This window comes from Nelumbo lutea, chromosome 2, assembly GCF_056320005.1.
Source record: "Nelumbo lutea isolate HS-2025 chromosome 2, American lotus-T2T, whole genome shotgun sequence".
NCBI lineage: Eukaryota > Viridiplantae > Streptophyta > Magnoliopsida > Proteales > Nelumbonaceae > Nelumbo > Nelumbo lutea.
In genome coordinates this window covers 40,914,210-40,938,840 of record NC_142685.1, presented here as the reverse complement: position 1 = coordinate 40,938,840, position 24,631 = coordinate 40,914,210, and the positions used below count along the sequence as shown (strand labels likewise).

At 40.3% G+C, this 24,631-nt stretch overlaps 1 protein-coding gene across 3 annotated transcripts in view; it reads left to right on the top strand.

Moving 5' to 3' along the window:
• The window catches only part of LOC148870065 (Radical SAM superfamily protein), a 31,975-nt gene extending 11,376 nt beyond the window's left edge, over positions 1-20,599 (top strand). For all 3 annotated transcript variants that reach the window (XM_088970356.1, XM_088970357.1, XM_088970355.1), the window contains 3 exons: positions 3,121-3,292; positions 5,083-5,193; positions 19,968-20,599. In XM_088970356.1, coding sequence (XP_088826482.1) covers positions 3,121-3,292; positions 5,083-5,193; positions 19,968-20,051 — 367 coding nt within the window. In that variant the 3' untranslated portion in view covers positions 20,052-20,599. The remainder of the gene's footprint in view (positions 1-3,120; positions 3,293-5,082; positions 5,194-19,967) is intronic.
• The last annotated feature ends 4,032 nt before the right edge of the window (positions 20,600-24,631 follow it).

The following is a 24,631-nucleotide window of genomic DNA, read 5'->3' as shown; positions in this document are numbered from 1 at the left end:
CTTCTTAATCTTGGTTTGAAAAACCTAGTCTGTTTATGCCACTTTTACTTCGACTCTCTTTAGATCTACTGCTATTTCAAGTCTTATTAATATGCCAGACTTGGAAAACTTTGTTTATTCTAGTTTAAATCTACACAAGTCCAAGGACTTCTTTTTTATTTTTATTTTTTGAAATGAAAAATCAATTATAAAGAATACCTGGGAGTCATGCTCCATTAATTTATAAGTGTGTAAATATTACAATGGAACACTAATAATTTTTTTTCCCACTTGATGAATAAACAACTCTGCTTGAATTATTCACTTGGTTGCTTTTATGTGACACCATTTAGTTCTTGTTCAAGATAGGTATAGTGCTGATTCTTATTCAAGTAGAGATTAGATATGGCAATGTCCTGATGCTATTGAATTCAGTTGCTATATTCTTGGACTTGAATTATTAATGCCATCAGAATCTTTTAATATGCCTTATTCCTGGAATTGATATCTTTTCACTTAGGATGGCCAGAATTTGAAGAAACTTCTTATAATCTTTTATGAAACTATTTGATTCCTTCTAATTTTTTGAATAGACATTTCAACATTTCCCTTTTTGCTGATTCAGCAAGGAGGTGTTTCAACTTTTACTGTTTTTTCTGATTCAGCGGAGAATGAAATAGTGGGATGAAAAGGAAAAAATTTCTATCCAAGCAACCTGTATGGGTCTAATCATGCTATTCTTCCATCGTTTTTACCTTATATCAGGTATGATCTTTGTTCTTGTAACTGATTCCTCCTAGGATTGGGGCTTTTCGTTGGGAAGTCTTTCTGGGAAGGTGTAACACTTGTGATTTGCTCCAAAGAAAAAGGCCTAACTGGTGCTTTTCTCCCAATTGGTGTATCCTTTGTAAGGCTAACGGTGAAAGCTGTTATCACTTATTAATTGGTGCTTATCTCCCAACTGATGTACAAAGCTTGTTTGCCTCTTTTTTCTTCAGATGGCCAAAGAAGAGGGGTAGAACTCTATGGAGGTGTGTTAGGGATGCTATTTTCTGGACAATTTGGGAAAAAAAGGAACTCAAATTTTTTTCTGACAGGGAGTAAGGAGGCCATTATTGAGGCAGTTACTATTAGAATGGTACAGTGGCAATAGTCTCGGGGAATATTTGAAGGTATTTCCACAGATATGGTCAGAAGGAATTGGAAAGATGTGGCTGATTCAGCCCCTGCAAAGACCAAGATTACTTCCTTCTGGTCTCCACTAGCCCTTAGGTTTGTTAAGCTGAACTTTGATGGCAGTAGTGAAGGTAAACCGGTGCCATCTGGCATAGGCAGAGCGTTTAGGGATGAAGAAGGAAAATTCATTGCTCTATTTTCTGGTCCTATTGGTGTTGGTGACTCACTTTGGGCTGAGATCTTAGCAGTGATGGAGCCATGGAGGGAATGAAGAATGCTAAGGAGTTGAGTTATTGCAAACTTATTGTTGAAGGGGATTCAAAAGTGGTTATTGGCTAGTTGCAAAAAGGAGAAAATGGTCTATGGAAGTTTGCTAATGAAAAAAGATTGTTCAATTGGCTAGCACGAGACATGGAAATTCAGTTACAATGGGTATAGAGAAGTGTCAACTCCTTTGTGGATACTCTTGCTAAGAAAGGGGTGGGAAGGGAACAAATGTTCTGGGCTATGTTGTAAAGTGTGTGTTGTTTTCCCTAGGGGAGGGTTAAGAGGGTTTAGCTCTCCCCTTCTTTCCTTGTATTCATTTCTCTAATTCTTAATGAAAGCTTTCTATTATTGATAAAAGAAAATCATAGTACCCATTCTCTCATGGGCAAAGCTTTCTATTATTTATGTTTGTTTTACATAAATCAAGCACATGTTTTAGTTGAGAAATAAAGATACCATCCTTAGAAAGAGAAACTTCAATTCCCAAGAAATATTATACTTCGCCCAGGTCTTTTATTTCAAATTTAGTATTAAGAAAATGCTTAAGTTTTTCAAGTATAGGGGGTATCCTGAGAAATAAGGACAGCACCATAATTTCCCTATTCTCAAGACCGGTGGGAGTGGGGGATTCCACAAGGGCAGAAATCCTTGCTGCAGTACAAGGAATTCAGATCGCCAACCAGCTTGGGGTGGAGTATCTCTTAGTTGAAGGGGATTCTCAAGTGGTAACAAGGTGGCTCCTAAACTTGGATACCACCATTTGGGGCTACAAAGGTCTCATAAAAAAAGTAAAGTGGCTAACCAGCAATATGAGAGTTGAAGTAAAATGGGTTAGTAGGTCTGCTAATTCTTTGGCTGACGCTTTAGCCAAACAGGGGGTTTCTAGGGAAGATCTTTTTTGTGCTTCTTTGTAAGTTGTTATTAATTTGGAAATCTGTACTTAACTAGCCCGGAGAGGTTGCAACTCGTGCCTTTCTTTGGGGACTTTGTACTATTGTCTATTGCTGATTAATAAAATTATTTCAATTATAAAAAAATGCTTAAGTTTTTCAATTTCCTGCACATCATCACCAATAACCACAATATCATAAACATAAACAATAAGTGTGGTCATATTGATAAAAAAAAATACGTATGGTCACCGAACTATCTCTCTTCACAAAGAGAGTATGATTTGACTGGGTTTGAACACAACCAAATCTAGAAAGAGTGTTATGAAATCTCTCAAACTAAGCTTGAGGTGACTACTTCGACCCATAGAGATTTCTTTAGCTTATGCACCTTGTAATGAAAGAGAGTAAAACTATTATGTGGAGAAAGGAAACCTTTATACTACCCTACTTGTTAGTCAAATAGCATAATAAAATAAAATTAAAACACAAAATATCTTGGTTTCTTTCTAAAATATTATCTTCTGGATCCATCAATATCAGACATTCTGTAGTTGGCTGCAATCTTCAACTGGGATAGGAGGCCAGCTAACTTTAGGAGAGGGGATAGTCCCCAAAAGGGCCTAGGGCCCAATTGGAATGGTTGGTCTGTCAAACCATTTGGCTTGGGATTAAGATGGGTCTGCATTGTTGAGTTAATTGCTTGTTTTTAGATTTTTCTTTCATTGTTTTCTACATTCTTCTGTCTTTGACTTCTCTCTACTTTCCTGGTGCTTGTCTTAATAGAATTTCTCTGTTGATAAATCAGGTATGAGCAGAGTTTATCTGTTTTGAAACATGCGAAGCTCTGCAAAGAGGGGATGATAACAAAATCTTCCATAATGCTTGGCCTTGGTGAATCTGACGAGGAGTTGAAGGAAGCTATGGCTGATTTAAGGGCCATAGATGTTGATATTTTGACACTTGGACAGTACTTACAGGTGACATGACATAGAAAAGCCATTTTCTTGTTGTTTACTTTTTAGGAATGCAATATAGACATGTTTTAATTGGGCCAAGATCAATTGAGTGTCTCCTGCTCAGTGATAACTGACAGGATCATCATCATCTAAGCCTTGTCACAACTGTATGGGGTTGGCTACAGGAATCCTGTTTCACCATTCCATTCTGTTCAGTGTCATATTCATTGTTAAATTATGAGCCAATAAATCATTTCTTACTACTATCTAGATCCATGTCAGTTTTGGTCTGCCCTGACTCTTCAAGCCCCTTCAACTTGTAAAAGATCACTTCTTACAAGTGCTGTAGATGGCCTTCTCTGCAAGTGACCAAACCATTTTGTTCTACTTTCCCCCATTTTGTCACCTATTGGAAAATTTTCCTCTTAGCCTATATGTGGTATTGACCTATTACATAAGACAGCTGATGCACCTCTCCATTTTGTCCAATTTGCTCTAATTTTATTGGTGAAATCCTCCTAAATCTCTCCCTTGTCTTGTTTTGGATTGTTGAAACAAGGTAACAGAAGTCATATTAAGTTATCTCTTGGTCTCCAAAGTCCAAACCTAAGTGTTCCTTAATTTGTATGTTCTTTACCGGATAAAGCAAGGCATTTTGTCAAGTAGGGCCTCATAGGCCTGGGTGGTGTAATTTTTTGTTCAGACTGATGATAAGTTGACTCCGCTAGTGTGAGCTTGTCTTGTGCTGCCTGTCCCATGCCTGAATAAAGGAGGTTGTGTTACATTGTTAGCCAACATTAAAAGTTTTGTGAAACTCTTATTGTCATGAATCCTCAATTGCCTTTTTTGTGCTTGAACAGAATGGAATGGTGAAAGAGGATTTGTGTTGTGCTTTAGAAGTGCAAGGTGCAAAAAAAAGTGCAAGGGGCTTTTTGTGCCCAAGGCACAAGATTCAAGGCAAGGTTCACACCTTTCTGAAGCAAGGCACAACATTTTTAAAAACTTCAGAAAATGCAAAAAAAATCAAACTAAATAAAAATATTAAAAATAGTATGAATTAAAAAAATGCATACTTAAATTTCAAACTAAATGATTTAAAAAGCTTATTGGCTTAACTTAACATGAATAAACATAATACATTAAACATGTTCAAAGTGAAAACGTAAAAAAAGAATCGAGCATAATATATAAAACATATTTAAGCAATCAATAATGCAAGCATATAAAACTTCCAATCTTTTTATTCCCAATCACATTACTTCAAATAGCTAATGTGATGTAAAACATCACACGTTTCATTCCTAATTCTACAAGCTGCCTTTGTATCAAACACCTTGAGGCAAGACCAAATGAGTCTGTGCTAGGGTCTTAAATTCTTAACCTGTACATAAAAGATTGGTTTTGTAATTTTAATTATGGTTCCTTATGTTTTGAAAAATGTCTTCACTAAGAAGTATGAATGAACAACATTAGCAAAGACGTTTTGCCAAGGTGTGCATGGGCTTAGGCGCAATGTGCAAGATGCACCAGGCACATGCCCTTTGAAAGGGGCTGCACCTGGGCCCTAATGCACTTTGCCTGTGTGCCTAGGAGTGCATTCTAAATCACTGGATTCAATCATTCATGTAGCTGACCCCATATGATTTGTTTCTGGAGTCTGGCCAGTACTGAAAAATTCTTTCTAACACTCTAGGACTTCCCATCCCATCAGGATGATCTAACAGATTTTACCCACTTACTCTTAGATATAATGAATTTGTATGATTTCTTGATCTTAATTAATAAGTGTTTTTTTTTTTTTTTTGTTGCAGCCAACTCCCTTACACTTGACTGTTAAGGAATATGTCACCCCTGAGAAGTTTGATTTCTTGAAGGAGTATGGAGAATCGATTGGTTTTCATTATGTAGCCAGTGGCCCCTTGGTAAATTCTCCTTACTATTTTCCACTCAAATTATTCTTTTTATAGTTTGTCTTCTGAAGTCATTGAATAACTAGGATAGAAGTGTACATAAGTTATCTTTGAAACTAAACAAAGCCTGGACGCATGACTAGTCTATTTCAAAGAATTAAATGGATCAATGTGTTAGCTAGAAACTAAAGTAAAAACAATTAGGTTTTCTCCAAAACTTCACCAGCTTGCCAACATAATCATGGATTGAATTGAGCTTTTGCTTGATCAGTTACTAAAAGTGTAGTTCTCTCATGATTTGGCTCTAGGTTTATAAAAATAATATATGCTCACTGAGTTCTTGACTGCAAACCTTGTTGGTTCTCAGTGAAGGTAAGATGACTTAGAACAATTGGATTAAGAAACCTGTTTAACCTATATACTGGGCTTAACACTATTCAAGAGCCTGAAGGAATCAAGAGTGAATTGGCTTCTCTCTCTCTATGAGTTGAGAATAGGAAAATTGTACATCCCAGCTCAACTCCTAGTTGTTCCTTGTCATAATAATTAATTGTTTTCCTGCAATGCATTAAAATACATACAAGGTGTATGCTTAAAAGTGTGCTTCTGTGCAAGCATCCTCAAAATGTGCCGAGGCACTCAAGTATCATGAACCTTTTGCTTCATGCATCGAAGTGTTCTATGAGTTTTAAATACTACTCACAAGGGATAGAAAAGAAAATGAGTCACCATTAATCTTAAGGAAATAGTGACACGGACCACCCAAATATAAATAAAAGTAGTAAATAGAAAAAAAAAAAAGGACTTCAAATGGTAATATGGTATGCAAGAAAGAAGAGAAGGGTAAGGAGTTAGAGTTTTGAAAAAAGATGTGGTCAAGTGAGTTTGATTCAATATATTCTTTTAATCATTTAGAAATAATAAGAGTGTTATCTCATTCTATGTTAAGAGAGGATTGACAAATACAACTATTTGAAAAATGGAAGATCTTTTAGATAAAATAGGTTTGGAAAACGAAAAGGTCTAGGGGAGGTTAGATTGAACATTGATGTAACCGTTTCTGGTCACCTACCAATTTTTGTGATGTATCAATTTTTTTTGGCTAAGTACCTCGTCATTTGACCTGCTTCCAGGTGGCCTGTGACTTAGAGGATGATGGAGCTCCCTGGTGGCGAACTGCCTGGTGATGAGCTACTTGGTGGCAAACTCCCTGGTGGAGAGCTACTTGGTGATAAGCTTCCTGGTGGAGAACTACTTGGTGACGAGCTCCCTGGTGGAGAACTGCTTGCTGACGAGCTCCCTGGTGGAGAACTGCCTGGTGGAGAGCTACTTGGTGACGAGCTCCTTGGTGGAGAACTGCCTAGTGACGAGCTCCCTAGTGGAGAACTGCCTGGTGACGAGCTCCCTGGTGGAGAGTTGCCTGGTGACGAGCTCCCTGGTGGAGAGCTGCCTGGTGACGAGCTCCCTGGTGGAGAGCTACCTGGTGACGAGCTCCCTAGTGGAGATCTGCCTGGGTGGACTCGTCATTTGACCTGCTCCTAGGCGGTCTGTAACTCAGAGGGTGGTGGAGCTCCCTGGTATAGCGCAACCCGACTGCCCTCTGCATGCTCCTTTGTAGGCGGCGGGAGCTGAGGGACCTGCGAGAACTCCATCCTTTCCTCCTCTTTGTAGGCGGTGGGAGCTAAGGAACTTGCGAGAGCTGGATCAGAGGACCAGGGGGTGTTTACTCGGCGGGGACTCTCTGATGCCTAAGTTAGCATTCTGATTGCAGAGAGCTTGGAGAGAAATGAGAGAGCTAGAGAGCAGGGATTACCTCCATTTTTCCATTCCCTCCCCCCTTGGCTTTGGGGGTTGGAGTCCTTATATAGTGGTGCCTAGTCACATCAGGCGTAACCGCCACTGTCCAAGCCATTACTGCTAGGACTGAGGAGACAGGTGCAGGCTGCTGTTGCAGGGTACAGACTCGTTAGGCGTGCCATGCTTTTCAGAGACGGCAGGCACGTCGCCACCTGGCAAGAGATGTGGGTGCTACCACCAGATCTGTCAGGTACGATTGTCAGGCAGGAGATCTTCCTGCGATACGCCAAACTACTCTTCCGTACCAAGCTACCCTACAAGTGGCGAGCTGCCCAGGGGAGCTATGCCGAGCTACTTGGGGCGAGCTCTGCCGAGCTGCCTGGCTCCTTGGTGGCAAGCTCCTTGGGCTATGCCGAGCTGCTTGTGGCGAGCTCTGCCGAGTTGCCTGGCTCCTTGGTGGTGAGCTCCTTGGAGAGCTGCCTAGCTCCTTGGCGCTCTTTGGTGAGTTACCAAGCTCGTGGGGTATGCATGCTGTTATCGGTGGGTGTCTTATGGGTTGTCAAGTCGGGTCAGTCAGATCATGTGCCAGGCTGGTCCAGGTCGGCTAGGTCGGCCAGGTCGGATCATGTGCCAGGTTGATCCAAGTCGGCCAGGTCGCGCAGGCCGCTCCAGGCAATGCTTAGGCCGCGTGCAGGCAGCGCGCAACGTGCAGGCCGCGCACCAGGCAGCACGCAGGCTGCGTGCAGGCCGCGCCATGCCGCTCTAGGCCGGTGCCTGGGTGGGACACCAACTTGGCAAGTTGTTGCTTGGGTGTCGCCTAGTTGTCACGAGGTGCCACGTGTCACAATTTCATTGGAGGGCCAAACATGCCCTCATCATTTGCCCCCCACTCCCGAGCTGAGTAACTCAGTGAAGGGAGTATTCTTCTTTTGGCCTGTAAGTCGACAAGCTAGTAAGTGTCGATCCAATTCCTTAGGCCTTGGGAGTCGTCTATATGTGGTGAGTTGTCTGCAAGTAGCGAGCTGCCTATAAGGTTAGGAGGTCTCCGCTAGTTCAGTAGTGTAGCCCTTAGGCTCTGGGGGCAACTTATAGTTCACTTTTTGCTGATTTTGCCCATGCTGAGGAAGCAACGGGGTATTTAGCGATAATGTGGCCCGTAGGCTTTGGGAGCGACTTGTAGTCCACTCTTCTTGACTTTGCCCATGCCGAAGAGGCGACCGGGTCTTAAGCAATAATGTGGCTTGTAGGCTTTGCCTGTGAGGTGCCAAGCTACCTATGAGGTGTCAGGCTGACCAGGTGCCAAGCTACTTATGAGGTGCCGGGCTGACCAGATGCCGAGCTGCCTGTGAGGTGCCGAGCTACCTGCAAGGAGACGAGCTGACCAAGTGTCGAGCTACCAGTGAGGTGTCGAGCTACCTGCAAGGTGCCGAGCTACCAGTGAGGTGCCGAGCTGACCGGGTGCCGAGCTACCAGTGAGGTGCCGAGCTGACTAGGTGCCGAGCTACTTGTAAGGTGCCGAGCTACTAGTGAGGTGCTGAGCTGACCAGGTGCCTAGCTACTTGTAAGGTGCCGAGCTGACCAGGTGCCGAGTTACCAGTGGGGTGCCGAGCTGACCAGGTGTCGAGCTACTAGTGAGGTACTGAGCCGATCAGGTGGGTGCCTTGGAGCTATGATTGCGTTGCATCAGCTTAGTAATGTCGGTCACCCACTCCTACAAGAAGCTACTAGGAGCTCGACCTTCGGGGGCAGCACTACTAACTTTAGGTCGCCAGCTCACACGGGAGCCTTGGAAGGCTCGACCAGTAAGGGCACCTATGTAGTCTGTTGGCCGCCAACTCCCGCGGAAGCCACGAAGAGCTCATCTTTGTAGGGGGACCTTGCGAAGAGGGCTGATGAGGCTTTAACTGAATTGAAAATTAACTTAGTCTGTTAGCTACCTGTGTAGTCTTTGAGTTCATAAAAAATGTAAACTATAAAGTGAGAGCTTCAATTTCTAAAAAGTGAGGACTTAGCTTTCTGGGAGAAGAGGACTTAGCTTTTGTAGGATGAGAACTTAGCTTTTTGTAGCGTTTTCCCACAGACGGCGCCAATTGATGTAACCGTTTCTGATCACGTACCAATTTTTGTGATGTATCAATTTTTTTTGGCTAAGTACCTCGTCATTTGACCTGCTCCCAGGTGGCATGTGACTCAGAGGATGATGGAGCTCCCTGGTGACGAACTGCCTGGTCATGAGCTACTTGGCGGCGAACTCCCTGGTGGTGAGCTACTTGGTGACGAGCTCCCTGGTGGAGAACTACTTGGTGACGAGCTCCCTGGTGGAGAACTCTTGGTGACGAGCTCCCTGGTGGAGAACTGCCTGTGACGAGCTCCCTGGTGGAGAGCTACTTGGTGACGAGCTCCCTGGTGGAGAACTGCCTGGTGACGAGCTCCCTGGTGGAGAGCTACTTGGTGACGAGCTCCCTGATGGAGAACTGCCTGGTGACAAGCTTCCTGGTGGAGACCTACTTGGTGACGAGCTCCCTGGTGGAGAGCTGCCTGGTGACGAGCTCCCTGGTGGAGAGCTGCCTAGGTGGACTCGTCATTTGACCTGCTCCTAGGCGGCCTATAGCTCAGAGGGTGGTGGAGCTTCCTGGTGTAGCTCAACCCGACTGCCCTCTGCATGAGGTGATCTCCTCTCCTTTGTAGGCAGCGGGAGCTGAGGAACCTGCGAGAGCTGAATCAGAGGACCCGGGGGTGTTTACCCGGTGGGGACTCTTTGATGCCTAAGTTAGCATTCTGATTGCAGAGAGCTTGGATAGAAATGAGAGAGCTAGAGAGCAGGGATTACCTCCATTTTTCCATTCCCTCCCCCCTTGGCTTTGGGGGTCGGAGTCCTTATATAGTGGTGCCTAGTCACATCAGGCGTAACCGCCACTGCCCAAGCCATTACTACTAGGATTGAGGAAACAAGTGCAGGTTGTTGCTGCAGGGTACGGACTCGTCAGGCGTGCCATGCTTTTCAGAGATGGTAGGCACGACGCCGCCTGGCAAGAGATGTGGGCGTTGCCACCAGATCTGTCAGGTACGGTTGTCAGGCAGGAGATCTTCCTGTGATACGCCAAACTACTCTTCTGTACTGAGCTACCCTACAAGTGGCGAGTTTCCCGGGGGAGCTATGCTGAGCTCCTTGGGTTTTGCCGAGCTGCTTGTGGCGAGCTCTGTTGAGCTGCCTGGCTCCTTGGTGGCGAGCTCCTTGGAGAGGTGCCTAGCTCCTTAGCGCTCTTTGGTGAGCTACCGAGCTCGTGGGGTATGCATGCCATTGGTGGGTGTCTTATGGGTTGCCAGGTCGGCCAGGTCGGGTCGGTCGAATCACGTGCCAGGCTGATCCAAGTCGGATCATGTGCCAGGTTGATCCAAGTCGGCCAGGTCACGCAGGCCGCACCAGGCCGGCCAGGCCAGTGCCCGGGTGGGACACCAACTTGGCAAGTTGTTGCCTGGGTGTCACCTAGTTGTCACAAGGTGCCACGTGCCACGTGGCGCATGTGGAAGAAATAGGTTTGGAAAACGAAAAGGTCTAGGGGAGGTTAGATTGAACATGACCCCAAGAGACTAAATAATAGGGTTTGGGTCTTCTTTTTACATTCCTGTTTAGACTCAAAATAACCAGATACTGTTGGAATAGGGCTAGAATCCATCAGATGGATGGCCCAACCATGCAAGATGGCTGGCCAAACTTAAAAAAAAAATTTTCCGAACCTTCTCGGGAACCAATTTCTCGGTGATCGTTCTTGCATCGAACTGAACCAGATTTGAAACCAAAAGGAAGGGAGAATATACCTGATACGGAGACCACAAGTTGCAGCTCCCAAGGTGGTAGTTCACGCCCGATATCAGACCCAAAACCATTCTCCAACTAAAGATGGCACAGTGTATAGAGAACCGATTCAGCAACACTTGATTGGAGCAAATCTGCTATCCAACTTGCTTGGATCGAATGAGGTAAATGAGCCTGATCTTCCTCAACATTTTTCTTGCAAAAACTTGAAGAAAAACTTACCAAAATTCAGTTTTTTTAGGGTTTCTTGGCAGACAAAGAGAACAAGAGAGAACAAGAGAGAGAGGTGTTCTGGTATGGTTCGCCCTCTTCTTCTTTTATCTCATTATGGAGCACTCTCCTAATCTAATTTAGGAGATTATCCAAACCTGATTTGGATCTAGACTCTATTAAGAGATAAGCCTTATCCTCTTAAGAGGATAGGTGCTCCATACCCAATACCAAACCTAGATTCGACCCAGAGCACGTTGTCATGTGACAGCTTAATTAATCTTATTAATTTTTGGCCTTAGGCCCATTTAGTTCAAAGACTCGTGACCCAAGGTGTTGCATGGCCACTTTAGGCCTAATATTGTAATGTGTGGGACCCCACAATGATCTCACACAAGCCCACATGGGTTTGATCTAACCTCTGAAAGAGGCTATGCCGAAATCAGTGCTCAAGGTAGTGAACCCCTGACCCAATCAGCATTGGTCTAGTTTGGGCCCAACATTTACACCTAAATGATCCTTAGATTCAACCACCCTATGAAGACCCAAGGATAATGGACTCATGTAAGACAAAGCCCATCAGGTAATCAGCCCTGTAATGGTCTCTTATACTTAACCTCTCGGCCCATAATGATCAAAACACTACCCGACAGGGAAGGACCTCTCCCCTGGTTGCAAGGTATTGTATCACACTCTCTACTCAGATGGATCCCGTGATTAAAACATTTTGCACACTTTTTTCATAAAATAGTAGTATATATAACATATAAATACTTTTGCAAAACCAAATTTCAAACACAGATGAAATCCACTACCGGTAGTTTAGGTTTTCATTAGAGAGAGTGCAAACCCTGATATTTACTTTGTCTGGCAAAGGTGCCAATCCTATCACTATGATCACCCACTCAAGTGAATTCTTAGACTACCCCAACATACCCAAGTATTTGACCATTAATGGATTTCACTGGTTGGCATACCAAAGACAACCCAGTCCAACACCTAGTGCAATACCATAATTAAATCTGGGGTTATGTGTAACTTTCTAGTTTTGCCCATCTATCTCCAAGGTCCAAAGCATAACTAGAAATTGGTCCGGGTTCAGTGTTTCTAATAAACACCTACTGGCTGTGCTTGGGGTCTAACCCTAGCAGTTGAGACAAGCTGCTCCAACTCCTTGGCAGCACACCAATGTCAGCCTTGTCAGGATAAACTCCCCAAGTCTATCCAATGGTTGAGAACATTCTAAACTAACATGAGTCTCTTAATTGTCCAGTTTAAGGGGTAATACACAGAAACATACCAATATTAACATGAAACAATAATGTACTTTATTCATTTACAAATAAATGTTTACGTACATCAATATGATTGGAGCTAAGGGCATTCATTGTCTAATAGATACAACTCCTGATTGCTTAGGACTAAAGAAAAACCATACCAATAAGGACACTCAAACAAGGATTTAGATTTTTCCTAATAATACATAATAATTCTACTACAACCAAACAAACTAAAACAACTACAAGATCGACCTCAAACAACTAATCTCATTTAAAACTTACACTTTGTAGTTAAAATGGCAGTAACTCCCTTAAATGTGTCAGTTTTAGAAGATCTTGGTCTTATTAGATAGATAACTCAATAACTTATCTAATAAGTAATAGCTCAATAATTCAATAAACATTTACTATTGAAAAATAGATTGAGAAAACAACATACATGGTTTCAGCTAACAACCCTTCAGTTAGACTCTTTAAACTATTCTGACCTTTTAGGATGATTAGCCTAATCTGTAAGACACTAATAAGCTGAAGAATAAATTTGAAAAAAAAAAAAACAAAATTCAAATCAATAAAAATTACAAAATTGCCACTTGATAAGAAATTGGTGAAAATTGATTTCTTTATTCATGAAATTTTCCTTGTTTTTGTGTTTGCATCAAAAGAGAAAGGAGCATTGAGTAGGAAACTTTTTTTTTTTGATAACTATAGTAGGAAATTATTTTGAATTAAGAAAAATAAAAAAAATATTGATATTTAAGCCTAATATTGGGTATGGTGGACTCACTTGAAAGTTGAATCACTTGACTCAAGTATGACCATAATTATCAGAAAATTGAACATTAAAAGATAGGAAGGTGAATGGATTTAAGCAAGAAAAGGGAAATGTAGAAATGGTGATAATGAAAATTCATGGAAGCACACCAAATTGAAGTTTTGAAAATAAGATGCAATTTTGTTAGGGAAAATCTTTTGAACAATTTTTTGTGGAGTTTCTCCTTAGGAAAGGAAAAGAGAACAGCATAAGTTGCCTAAAAGTTAATGACGAGATGGTGTATGAAGTTGGAAGAATTAAAGAAGAAATTGTGGACTATTACTCAAACCTCTTCAAGGAGAGATGGAAGTTTAGACCTTGGTTGAATGGGCTGCACCTAAATAGCATCTCTAATGAGGGAGAGGTAGAGTTGGTTAAACCATTTTCAGAGAAGTATGTGAAGCAGTAAGGCAGATAGAGGGAGATAAAGCACCAGACCCGATGGTTTCACAATGCAAATTTTCAAAGCAGGTTGGAATTTCCTTAAAAAGGATCAATTTAAAGTGTTTGATGGGTTTCACTCAAAAGTAGCATTAGAGAGTTGCCTTTACTCCATCCTAGGTTTAAAATGTTGGTGGAAATATTAGTCATCAAAATACAGTAAACATGTTGGAAATATTGGAAGCATCCTATGGAAATATTGTAAAAATCTTAGACATGAGGAAACATTGTGAAATATGCAAAAGTGTTGAATGCTATTTCATGTGATGATAAAAAATGCATGCTAGATCCGTCTAAATTATCATCTTATTTGAAATCATCAAAACTACATGACAGAGGAGTTCAAGCAAACTTTAAATTCATAGAAAGTGCATAGATCACTCAAATAATTTATTATACAAAAAAAAAAAACTAAGATTTGACTTCATGTTTGAAAAGAACTTTTAGCTGGCTTAAAGTGGGAATCATGTGCATTTGGTGGACAATAAAACTGCTATTCTACATATCTAAAATATTGTTACCAACTTATGTTATAATATCTCTTGAGATCCATATAGCACCAATTGCTTTCATTGGGGAATATGCCGATTCTAATAATATTTTGTGTGGTACCCATGGAAATGGAAATATGTAGTGGAAATATAAGGAAATTTGTGGACATTTTAAACCATGACTCCACCTTTATTACCTTGGTTCCCAAGAAAGACTATGCTTGTGATATAAAGGATTATACCCATAAGCCTAATAGGTAGTGTCTATAAAATCCTCTCCAAGGTTTTGGCTTCAAGAATGGGGAAAGTTATGGACAAAATTATTTCATCTTCTGAAGGTGCTTTTGTAAAAGGAAGACAAATTTTAGATGGGTTCTTATTGCTAATGAATTAATTGACTCTAGACAAAGGGAACGAGGGGATGGAGTCCTTTTTAAGACTGACTTAGAGAAAGCATATGATCATGTTAATTGGAGCTTGGTAGACCATATTTGGTCAAAAATGAATTTCCCATCAAAGTGGAGGAACTGAGTCAGGGTATGCATTTCAACTCCATTCTCAATTTTAGTCAATGATTTGTCATATGGAAGATTCAAAAGCTGAAGAGTTTTAAGGCACGAAGACCCACTCTCTTCTTTCCTCTTCAATTGTGTGATGGAAGCACTTAGCAAAATGACTTATAGAATTGTAGAAGGGGGGGCTTTATTCAAGGCAATGTTTTAAAACGCTGAGGTGTGACGTGAGACATTCCACTACCTAGAGGCTTGAGGCGTAGTTTAGAACGCAAGAGGCATAAGCCTCCTTAAGAGGAGGGGGGTTAGGAGGAGGAGGATGAGGAATGAGGGATCTCATTTTTTCTTTATTTTTAATAAAAATATTTTATATTAAGAAGAATAAAGATGCATAACATTAGTTGAAAGGGGTGTGACAAGACCCTCCTAACTCAAAAAAACTAATTGGGATGCATCAAAAAGGAGGCGGGGGGTCTGGGGGGCAAATCCCCCCAGCCGAAGGGGCAGGGGGCAAACCACTTTCTTTCCCCTTATCTTTTCTTCCCTTTCCTTTCCTTTCCTTTCCTTTTCTTTCTCTTTTTTTCTTCTCTTTCTTTTTCTTTCCTTTCCATTTCCTTTCATTTCCTTTTCTTTTCTTTTTTCTTTTCTTTTTTTTTGTCTATTTATATAAGATGTGCACGAGGCATACGCCTCTAGCATGCCTCATGAAAAAAACGCATGAGGCTTACGCCTCTTGCACTTGAGGCGTACTCCTCAGAGGTGTCTGCACCTCTGGCATACGTGCCTCCAGGCGTACGCCTCCCACGCCTTTTAAAACACTGATTCAAGGTTTTAAGGCTGGTTTAAAACTTGGAGTAGATCCTTATCCTTTAGTTTGCGGATGGCACTTTTCTTTTCTTTTGCAACACTATAGTTGATAATGTAACTTATGTGGAGTATATATTAAGATGGCTCTAGATGGTTTTTGGCTTGAGAATTAATCTAAGCAAAAGTGAGCTAATGATGGTGGGGCAAGAGAATAGGGCTGACCAACTGGTTAGGTTGCCAGGTGAGAAAACTACCTTTCACTTATTTGGGTCTGCCTCTTTGTTCTAAAGGAACATCTTGAGTAGTATGTAGGGTGCTACATTAGGAGACATCTATCACTCCATCCACATCATTTGTGACTACATCATGTAACTTGGCTGCTTTTTATGTGTCATCAGCAAGGTTTAAAATATCGATACGATATTCTCGATATGGGGTGTATCGTATCAGTATCAGAAAACACCAATATGGGATACACTACAACTAGAGGTGTATCCTTCTAGTCATGTGTATCAGTCTGATATGCCATCATATCAGTACGTATCATATAGTATCGGCTGATGCGGTGTATGAACCTATACAGAGGTGTATCAGACAACAAGCATTTTTTACTCCATAATGAAAAAAAAGAGGCACCGGTGTGATTTGAACCCAAGTCACCCAGCGCCCAAGACTTAAATTCGTCCCTAACCAATATGCACCTTTAATTTTATGAGAATGAATGAAATAAATTAGCTTTAATGTCCACATGCAATCCAAATAAATAATATACACTTATATTCAACAACTCCAACTACAAATTGAAAAGAGTAATATTCAAAGTTTGTATTTTTTTGATAAGTATTCAAAGTTAATATTTCATAAACTATTAGAATAAATAATCTATCAAAGGACATTTATATCAAAAAATGATTTTTAATCTTAAGAAATTTATACAAATAAAAGTACTGCTTTTAGTGCTGGCCGCCCTACTAAGGGTATTCATGTAATTGTATTTACATTACAATCAAAGAATAAAAGATCATTATGAGGAACTAGAGAGAGATTCGAATGGCTCTCTTCTTACCTTTCTTCCTTTCTCTTCCGTCTTCTTCTACACTTTCTCTCTTCTATATTCTTCCATCTCTCTTTCTCTCTGCTTTATTTTGAATTTATACAAGTGAGATTGACAACTAATATATTTATGGAATTTGTATGCATTTCCCTAATATATACAAGTGTTTCCATAATTTTTGTCCATATCCATGCATTTCCAAAATGTATCCATATCTGTATATGTATCCGAGTTATCTGATATTATATTCGATACCAGTACTTTGATCCTTGGTCATCAGTTCTTACTAAGCCCCCTTGGATTATTAACTTGGGGGTCTCTCGACTAGTACGACTGGTAAGCTCCACTTGTTTTCCTCCTATTATCTAGTCAAGATAAGGTCAGATTGTTTGATGGTTCTTTTCTTTACCATTGCTGGTCAAGGACCTGTCTTTCTTCCTTCTAACAAAGATAATGTTTTTGTTTGGCATCATTATCATCTCAGTCATTTGTCCTAAGTCATTGGGAGTTTTATTTCCAGAATTGTTCAAGGCTATTAGTGTGTCATTTCTTTATTGTCAGACTTGTCAATTGAGTAAGCATTATAGAACCAATTTTTTCACAAAATAATAAAAGAGCATCTTCTCTTTTCTAAATTGTTTACTTTGATGTGTTGAGGCTTGCTTACTTGTCAATTTAGTAAGCACTTTAGAACCAATTTCACAAAATAGTAAAAGAGCATCTTTTCCTTTCCAAATTGTTTATTCTAATGTATGGGGCCTTGCTTCTATTGTAGCTAAAGGGGGATGTTGGTATTTTATTAGCTTTATTGATGACTACTCTTGGTACATGTGGATTTATCCACTTTTATCTAGAGAGGAAGAAGAAGATTTATCAAAAAAAAAAAAAAAATCCAGAGAGGAAGTTCCTAAAGTTATTCGGGATTTTTATCTCATGGTTTTTACACAATTTAATGTTGAGATAAAAATATTTCAATCAGATAGTGCCAAAGAATATTTGAAGAAGTTTTTTTTGCATCTTGCAGTTCCATTTATAGAAGTTCATGCCCAAATACACCGCCAAGGTTCAAAATTTCGATACGATACATCCCGTATCGGGTGTATCGTGTCGTTGGCTTAACGATACGCCCCTATGGGGATCGTATTGGGGTGTGACCTGGTTCAGGGGGTAGACCAGCCTTAGACCGATCCCTCTGAACCAGTTTCAAAGAAAAAAAAAAAGGAGAGTGTGCTTTAATACAGGTAGATATGCCCCTACCAGCGTATCGGTCTGTGTCGATATTTTAGACCTTGTACACCACAAAAAAATGGTATTATGGAACGAAAGCATTGCCATCTTGAAAAATTCTCATACTCTTTTACTTCATATTGATATCCCAAAGAGGTTCTAGTTGGATGCTATGCTAACTGCCACCTATCTGATCAATAGGATGCCTTCCCAGGTTCTACATTATCGAGCCCCACATTAGTGGTTTTTCCCTCAGTCTCCCTTGTTCTCTATTCCTTTACGTATCTCTGAATGTTGTTTTTTGTCCATAACCTTTGTCCATCTCTTGGTAAGCTTGATGCTAGATCTATCCCTTAAGTGTTTTTTGGGTGTCCTTCCTTACAGAAGGGATATAACTGTCTTGACTCTAAGTCCTACTTGATTTCCATGGATGTTGTTTCTTTGAGAGTCACCCCTTCTTCCATGTCTCTCCTCAAGGGGGGAATGTTATCTTCGAGAAGCAGGTACAACAGGTTCAGCTCTCTCTTCCCATTCCTTATTCTATTCCTCTTTAGGTTTTTGCTCGTAATTGCTCTTGTTGCTACTTGGACCATCAAAGCTTCCAAGGCATTGAATGAACAGAGACTATGCTCAGAATCCTCAAGGTATGATTGTTCTAGTTGATGTTCCCACTAATTTTCCTTTTGATATTGTCCCTAGCGATGTTCCTATTGTTGGTGATGACCTAGATGTTCCCATTGCCATCTATAACCATAAGGGTGTTTGTGTACTACTAAACACCTCATTGCCTATTTTACCTCATGTAATCATCTATCTTATTCCGTTCTTTCCTAATAGCTATTGCACATGTTTCCATCCCTAAGAACGTAACATAAGCCCTGGTTTCTCCTGAACGGACAAATTCTATGAGGGAGGAAATTTTATCCCTACATAAGAATAATATATGGGAGTTAGTTGATCTTTTTGAGGGGAAGGAGCCAGTTGGGTGCATATGGTTTTTAACTGTTAAGCATAAGGCTAATGACTCGGTGGAAAGTTACAAGCTAGATTGGTGACAAAGGGATTCACACAAGTTTATAGAGTAGCTGCAAATCCTCTCTTGCATGATCAGAGCATGCACATAAAGGTTGACAAGCATTTCATATAGAAGATTGAAAGGGGAGAAGTGTGTATTACTTATGAAAACTCCAGGGATCAACTGAATTGATGCATTTACTAAGGGTGTAAATTCCTTGTGCCATATCGAGTTATGTAACAAGTTGGGAATGATTGACATCTATGACCAAACTTAGTAATTTCATGTTTTATTATGCCACCCTAATAAAATAAGAGTGGAACACCGCCAGCCACTCTATTGGAGATTCTTCTCACTTCTCATCTTTTCTCTCTGCTTTCTTATCTGCTACAGATCTGATTCCCATGTTTTTCACCTTTGTTTCATAAGAGAATGAAACACATTGAAGTAGCCTAGCACATTGGGAGAGAGAAGCTTATGAATGGTGACATATCTACACCTTATGTCAAATCTGAATATTAACTAGTAGATATATTTATTAAAATCTTGAGTCAAGGTAGAATAGGTTACATTTATAACAAGCTGGAGAAGTATAATATGATGTAAGGGAGTAGGCAGTAGAGCAGTTCTGTGCATTCACTCTAATTGCTTAGGAGGGATAGTCTTGCCATTTGAGTTGTACTCCTGTTTTAGACTGTTTAGTATAAATGTTAGTTTTATTTTATTTATTTTTTTTGTGCTTCATGGTATAATATTAGTTGAGCACCGGTGATGATATGTTTTCTTGCCGCACTCTTCTTTCTATATTTTTTCCTCCCCTCTTTTGCCCTTGGATCTCTTTCTTCTATTTTTCTGCTATTTTGAATAGGTCGCAAGTTTCATGACAATATTCACTCTTGTTGGGCTCCCAACAGGATAAGACATTGGTGAGGGTGGCCCGGTTCTGCTCAATCACCGGACTGTGTTGTGTACTAAACATTTAGACATTGGATAGACTTGTGACCACCAAGGGAACCTTGCAAGAAAACCATCACATGAAAACCCATTGTTTAATAAAGAAAAATAGTAGCATAGTAACAAAGAAAACGTGTTAGTGTTGTGCAAACATGCAATGTAAACTATCATCCATTTTTGTTTTATCAGTGATCATAGTTTGTCCGAACAAGGGCCATAGGCCACATGGTCCAATAGTAACCCCATTTTGTGTATACCATTATGATCCCCACCCAATACACAAACAAACAAAACCCAAAATAAAAAGAAAAAGAAAAAAAGAAAAAAAAGACTACTGCATCTTTGTCTGATGGTTTCATTTTTCTAGGTTCGGTCATCATACAGGGCAGGGGAGCTCTTTGTTAAGACCATGGTCAGAGATAGGGCCAGCAAAAGCTCTAGTACATTATAGCGATCAAAGCTCTCATGGTATCCATTAAGGCTTAACAAGTGCAAGAAACTGCAAACGTAGGTGGATGTGGAGCTGACAATTTGTGCAGATGTGTTCATAAGTCATTCTAATGTTCCAAGAAGCTCATCCATTTGATCATATTATTCCAAGTTAAAAAGCCTTCTGCAACTATGGTGATAATCATTTCAGGGGTATTCATGTTAACTGTAAGGTGACAGCAGCCTATGGTATTGCTATGGACTGTATTTTCTGCTCAGGTCTGCGATCGTGGGGGAAAACTTTACCCAGTCTTTTTGTTGGATATAATATATATATATATATATATATATATATATATATATTTTAAGTTGGATATAATTTCTGAATGCACTTTCATCTGTGATATGGTAAAAATCTTTTGAATGGGGCAAAATCTGTATGTTCTTATTACCGCTTTTCACCCGTTCTATGTATCAGTGCTCTGGGGTTGTGGCCACATTACTTTAACATTGATATTTTTTATGAATAGTATTTCGTTCTGGGCCTGTGACCAGGTGTTTTTCTATCAACTTTGTTATTCCGTAATACATTAGTAGTTTGGTTAAATTAAGTGGGTATGCAAATGATAAGCACCCTTTTCCTAAGCTGCAGTTGCAAACGGGTTGGATCAAATAGGATATACCTAAATCAAAATTTGATTGGTGATGTTGGGATTAAATATGTATCGTATTCGTTAAAATTATTAATGAAAGTTTTTCAAGAAAATATTATTAATGAAATGAATTGAAAAATGACTAATATTGTATGTTGCGAATAAAGTGGTTTTAAAATAGATTCTGTGAGAGTTGAAACCAAGGCTATATTGAACATACAACATTTGAAATTTATTTATTAATTTGTGAATAAGTATTAATTTTAGGGCAGATTACTTAAATATACCCTGTGGTTTCCAAAATTACTCAAGACTATCAAGTGGCCTACTTTTCTGTTGGTAAAACGTTTGGGCTGTTTACATGTGATTTCACATGCATCATATATATTAATGTCAATGAAGACATTGCAAAACACACACGAGATGGAGAGAGAGATCAGGATGTTGGCTAGACCTTTTTCCAAAAACATCTTGTAGTATGGTCTAATCCAGGTTCAGGCCGGTTCAGCAGAGTTAGTATACTTTTGTAACCCATCGTCTTCTTTACTGTGAAATGCAAACAAAATGATATTTGCACTTCAGTAGGTAATACCCCTTTTTATTCTTTTATTTCTTCTCTTTTTTTGTCATTACCAGTATTATTATCATCGTTATTGAAATTATGGGTCGTCAATTCAATTGAACTGATGGAGTTTCCACCGGACACGTTTTTCATGCATGAGGGGTTTGCATGATCTATCTGGGTGCCTGCATAGAGATGAGAGATCACATCATCTTTCCATAAGGGGCCGCCACACAATGTCCCACAGCACATCCTGCCGTGTATCGAGAACATCTCCCAATGAATATCAAAATTGATGATGCCATCATTGGAGAATGTTCCTAATACACGGCAAGGATGTGCTGTGAGACGTTGTGGGGCAACCCTTGTGGGGTGGAGATGTAAACTCGCCTGCATATGCACCCAGCGTCTGTGATCTCTCAGAATAGAATAGGAAGGTTAATGAGATAAAAGTAAGGATGAGGGATGTTAATAAGACACTATAAGAATTTAGCATGCAGTTTGAATTGAAGGCTCATGGCAGCGTGGGGAAAATATTACTTGTCGCTTTTTTTTTACCTTTTTTGCCCTTAACACCTCCTTGCAAGGTTTTCACCAAGTTTGGGTGTCACCTTATAGCCATTTTAGGTTTTCATCAAAGCTGGCGATATTTTCTCTTATCATAATTTGATGTTTTTACTCAAAGTAGGTACTTTTAGGCTTTCACTTCGCCATTTCAGACAACGCTCATTTTTGTTTAAATTCTCTCCACTCACTCTACTCCTTTTCTTGCCTAGGGTAGGGAAATGCTTCACATTGACTTTGTCGATATAAGCCATATTGCCTCTTTGATTAGTGAGGACTTCACAATGGAACGAAACGTATATGGGTTGGTTGTTCCAGACGATGGGGCAGATGTTATCTCTAAGGTGAATCCCTCAAGTTGTTTTGATATAACTGTTTTCCTCAATTCTTCAATAAATGTCTCATGCTTCACCCCAGTTTTTCTCTCCCTCTCTCTCTTTTTTTTTTTTAATGTTGATATGACAAACTATAATTTTAGCAGTTTTGACCAGTCTGTATCGGCCAGTCGGACCGGTTAAATCATGACTTGGGACCTTGACCAGTCTAGTCATGTCCCAATAACCACATTTGACAAAAAACAGCTGACCAGCCGATTTAACCGGAAAATCGATGAACCGGTCCTGATTTTGTGAAACCGCCCGAGTTCCCAAGTGGTGTATCTTCTCAGCGGCATCTTCTTACCATAACCGGAGATCCTAAATGTAAGGTGGTGGTGATAGAGACTCAGGCCCTGAAGTTGAGGAGAACAGTGCAAAAAGGATTAAGGTTTCAGAACTCAAGAAAGATAAGGGAAAGAATGAATTAAAGGGGCCCCTTCAACTAAGGGGTCTCTATTTATAAGTGAAGAGGAATGCAAAGTGAACGGGAACATGCGTCAGAATGCAAAGTGAGGACCAACTACTGGCCTGCGTAGGCTGTCATTGTCACCCCTTCACGATTTTACCATGTGTCAGTTGCTAAAAGCTTTTATAAGAATGCATGCCATCTATCCATGAGTTTGCAACAACTTTTGCAGGGATCGTGGTTGCCTACCAAACACACTGGTGACTGACCTTAGGCCCCGTATGGTTCACGGGAATAAGGGTCTGGAATTGGAATCGGAATGGGCATTTTGATTCTAACTGTTTGGTTGGATGGAATCTGAATCCCATTCCCATTTCTGCTGGAATGGCATTCCCCCATTTGAGGAAATGGTCATTCTCTATCTCTTTCTTGGGAATGAAATTCCATTCCTTCTGATTTTAATTCTTGTTCTCATTTTTGTATGAACCAAATAGATTATGGGATGGATCATTCTGATTCTGATTCCCACTGCAAACCAAACGGACCCTTAACTTATGACCTTATATTAATCATTATAATGTTGTGATAGGTAACCGCAATTCTCTTCTCCTTGAAGTGGAAGTATACATATATTTCTGTACTTCAGGACATTCTTTTGGGTTACTATATCTGGCATGCCAATGGCTACATCCTAATTACACCACCTCGGTGATTAGAATATAAAGTAGGCATTGTTGGTGAATTAGGTTGTTTGGGAATGCAGCCATAGTCGGGTAGTAAATTCTTCCCAAGGCTAAATACTAATAAGAGGCCAACAGAGAATAAGTACCATGAGAGAAAGATGAAAGGACTTTGAAAATAGAATTAAATACTGCTTAAAAATATTGGGAGGGAATTAGATGGAGACCAAAGATGCCCCATGGCCAAATGCGAAATGGGGAGAACTAGTGTGCCACTTGCTGATGCGATTGTGACAATGCCCTGAGCCTAAACTATCATGTTATACTCAAGGAGACATGTTGTGTTCAGGAAGAACACACCCTAGGCATGTCTCAACACCTATTGGTTTGGGCATTAACATGTTGGTTCCCCATTTGGCCTATCTTGAAACATGGACAAGGAGTCTAAAATGTGCATGAGTCAATGGGTGAATAAACTTGTAAGATGCAGGAAGTTGATTGGCGGGATCCCCTCATGCATTGGACAACCAATTAACTTAGATCTTTTGAGAAGAGTTAGAGAAAGAGCATGTTTGTTAAGATCTGAAAGATGGTGAACTATAATTGAGTGTGGTGAAGCCAAATTGAATTTTGGTGGAGGCCTGCAACGATATTAGTGTGCAAATCATTCATTTGACTTGGGTATAAGGGAAAAAGACTAATCAAACCTTCTACTAGTTGGTTCCTTCGAAGTTTCCCTCAAAATTTCTAGAGCCTAAGTGTGAGCTCTATCCGGTAAAGTCAATGATTAGAGGCATTGGAGGTGCAACTCCAATAAACCATGACATAGAATTGAGAACACTAAGAGGGGCATTTTTTGTAAGAAGAACCAATGATGTGGGATGATTCGAAAGCTAGGTTAGGGTGCTTAATTATGTGCTAACCTAGAACCCACAAAGTGTATCACTTAATTAAGGCAATAGGGTAATAGCCATAGAAGCCAAAATTTGCAAAGGAATTATAATAACTCACCTACCAAATCATCTAGCCCCAAAAATGGAATTGTTTAATTCACACTCATTAGACACCGTGGGCACAAGCTTCAAAAGGGAATTATGTTAAAAATCCCAAACCAAGGCATGGCATTTAATGGCAACGTTAGGGAGTTTGGATACATCAATGCGGGCCCCAAGAAGAGTTATCTTTACTTTTTAACAACTTACATCTTATAATTGGCTCAGTTGGAGGTAGGGTTTAGTGCGGAATGAGCACCGCACATTGCATGGTGTTCTAATGTGCCCTTAGTGGCCCTTGAAATTCCAGAGATCCAAGTGCCAATTATGATCAGATCTCTATGGTAAACATCCTCTAGTCAATGCTA